Source organism: Crocuta crocuta, unplaced genomic scaffold, assembly GCF_008692635.1.
Source record: "Crocuta crocuta isolate KB4526 unplaced genomic scaffold, BGI_CrCroc_1.0 scaffold93, whole genome shotgun sequence".
In the NCBI taxonomy this organism is placed as follows: Eukaryota; Metazoa; Chordata; class Mammalia; order Carnivora; family Hyaenidae; genus Crocuta; species Crocuta crocuta.
In genome coordinates this window covers 6666978-6670038 of record NW_027529641.1, presented here as the reverse complement: position 1 = coordinate 6670038, position 3061 = coordinate 6666978, and the positions used below count along the sequence as shown (strand labels likewise).

At 44.6% G+C, this 3061-nt stretch overlaps 1 protein-coding gene across 1 annotated transcript in view; it reads right to left on the bottom strand.

Moving 5' to 3' along the window:
- The window catches only part of LRRK1 (leucine rich repeat kinase 1), a 123370-nt gene extending 122067 nt beyond the window's left edge, over nt 1-1303 (bottom strand). Inside the window, exon 1 of the mRNA XM_077762395.1 lies at nt 1103-1303. Coding sequence (XP_077618521.1) covers nt 1103-1199 — 97 coding nt within the window. The 5' untranslated portion in view covers nt 1200-1303. The remainder of the gene's footprint in view (nt 1-1102) is intronic.
- Nucleotides 1304-3061: the final 1758 nt, after the last annotated feature.

Below are 3061 nucleotides of genomic sequence, written 5' to 3'. Positions count from 1 at the left end.
ATATATATTCACTAGCTTGGATTTAAATTTTAAAAAATACTAATTAGGAAATGAAAAAAAATTTTAATTAAATTTTAAAAAAAGAATTAAAAAAGCACAACAGTGTCACTGCCATCCTCTTAACTTGTGTTAATAGTGTTAAAAGTGATAAAACACATAGGGCCGCCTGGATGGCTCAGTCAGTCGAGTGTCTGACTCTTGATTTCAGCACAGGTCATGATCTCATGGTCCATAGGACTGAGCCTTGCATCAGGCTCTGTGCTGACAGCATGGTGCCAGCTTGGGATTCCCTGTCTCCCTCTCTCTCTGCCCTTCCCCCACTCACATTCTCTTTCTCTCTCTCCAAAAATAAATAAATAAATAAATAAATAAATAAACATTAAACATTTTTAAAAAGTGGTATAACTAACTCTAGTAGAAATCTGGCCATACGTATAAAGAGGCTTAAAAGTGTTCAAGTCTAATATCTCACTACAAATCTATTTTATGGAAATAGTCTTAAAACCATGTATAAAAGGGGGAGGGGATTTTTTGGTAAGATTCAGTAACTAGCAGCAACCTACTTACCTACATATCCCCACAGACCCAATAGGAGAGAAAGGACTGGGTCATTCATTTCACACAGTGTTCCCACATATGATGATGTTTCACTAGATCACACAAGCTGGGTGACTGATAAAGTCTGATAAAGTTAGGAGGAAAAATACTATAAAATGAAAACAAAATCCCTGAAGCCCAGAGAGAAGCAGACTGGAAGAGAACATGTCAAGACAGTAGCAGTGCTTATGTTTAGGGCAGTGGGGCTCTGGGCAATATCTTTTTTCCTACTTCTCTCTTTTTTTTTTAATAAACATATATTATTTTTATAATGAGAAAAAACCTTTAACCAACATGAAATAGTGGCCTCATTCTTAGGATCCTTGACGCCATAATACATTTTGGCCCACAGCCCCTTAATGCTTAGGATTTACATGAGAATCCCAAGATATGTTTTATAATGAGATTTCCACTTTAGCCTGTGGTTAAAAACCCCTGGTTCTAGACTCCCCACAGGACACGAACGGCGGGTTGTGCCCAGCATGCGAGACTGGGCTGCTCTTACCATGATGGGCCTCCATGGCACGTTCTGGACACACAGCTGAGCCCTCTGGACCCACACACCAGTACATGCTGGGTGGTCGCCGAGACATGCCAGCCATCAACCCTCGGGTGGCTGTGCTCCAAGTCAGTTCCGGCCAGGGTCACCGCCACACCGCTGCCTGCCCGGAGGGTGGACTGAGGCACAGACACGCCGTCATGGCTAAGCAGAAAGCGGTCTCATTCTGGTGGTGAAAAACATATAAAATCAGAACTTTTATTAATTGTCAAGTTCCTTCCTGTACCCTTGCATACATTTAGTATTTATTTTATTAAAAATTCATTTAATGTTTATTTATTTCTGAGAGAGAGACAGAGAGAGACAGAGCATGAGTGGGGGAGGGGCAGAGAGGGAGACAGAATCCAAAGCAGACTCCAGGCTCTGAGCTGTCAGCACAGAACCCCATGCGGAGCTCAAACTCATGAGCTGTGAGATCATGACCTGAGCCAAAGTCCGATGCTTAACCTTAGACTGAGCTACCCAGGCGCCCCAATACATTTACTATTTATACATTGCACGGGTACTTTTCTTTGCAACATTCCTGACATTCCATCTGTCCAGCCACGCCCAGTCAGGTGGGAGCAGTGAAAAGGTTGAGCTCCCCCCACCCCAATTGCACCCCACTGATCATGTCTACTTAAAAACAGTCCTAAGAAACCCCAACAATGTCAGACACCTACTGGTAAGGGGCTCAGCCATTGTTCAAGCAACACATACTCCTTGTCAATTGCACAGTGACATCAATACAGTTACATGAGCCTTCCGCTTTCAGGGGCTCACACTCCAGTTGGGGTGGGGCAGACGCCTCTTAAACTGATCACAATAGAAGGCTTTCCTTTGCCCAGGACAGGCTCTTCCAGAAGCCCAGAGGCAATTACGTAATCCCAAAGAGGCAATCAGACAACAATCCCGAAGGAAGGCATTGGTACTGGTTATGAAGCCAAGTCAATGTGTGAAGCCAAGTCAATGTGAGCCCTGGGGGATAACAGAAAGGTGCCCCACACATTTTGTCTGCCGGGATACATTTGTCAATGTCTGTAGCATTGTTGATTGTCACAGCTAGGGGTCTGGGTGCTACAGGTGTCTAGTGGGTAGAAGTCAGGGATATTACCGAATATATGACAATGCGCAGCCACCCACATCAGAGAATTACCTGGCCCCTAACTCTAAGTTAGATTAAGACTTATGTCCCAAAACTAACAAGACTGTGATAAACGCCAAGGCAGGGTGCGGCTCTCTCATGCTAGGCTCCCACTGAGCCTGCGGTGGGGGGGTCCCCAACCCAGGGGCCCATCCTGCTATGATGATTAAAGTTCCAAAATTGCCTTAGGGAAAGACCCAGGTCCAGCTCAGGCCTGGCATGGGATAATTGCACAGTGGGAAGGGAATTACTATATGAAATGTGTGTGTTTCTATTAGTGTTGATATAGAGTCTGTACTACCATGGACACATTCTCTGGGGCAGGACTTTCCAAGCTCCCTGTCTCGCTGCCTTTAGGAGTATAGCCCACTTGGGCCAGGTGCCTAATTTCCAGGCTCTGAGAGGAGAAAGCACCAGGGCTCTCCCTGCCTTATTCTGTAGCTTGCTCAGTGCCAACACTGTTCAGGGCACCTTCTAGAACCTGCTCAGAACCTTCTAGAACCATTACATAAGTAATAGTAATTAGCAACTATTCTCTGAAACAGATACCTCTGAAAAGGAGAATGATAAAGTGTAGTAAAAAAAAAAAGTCAAGGTCATGTAAACCATGCCCAAGACAATATGGAAAAAAAAATTCAGTCTGAATGTCAAAGGCTCAGACTGTCTCTGTCACATGTCAGCAGTGTGACCTCAAGCTGAAATTTATGTGTGTCTCTGTTTTCCCATCTGTTAAAAATCGACATGCACCCTCTCACCCAGGCAACCTTCGGGATGGCTGTGTG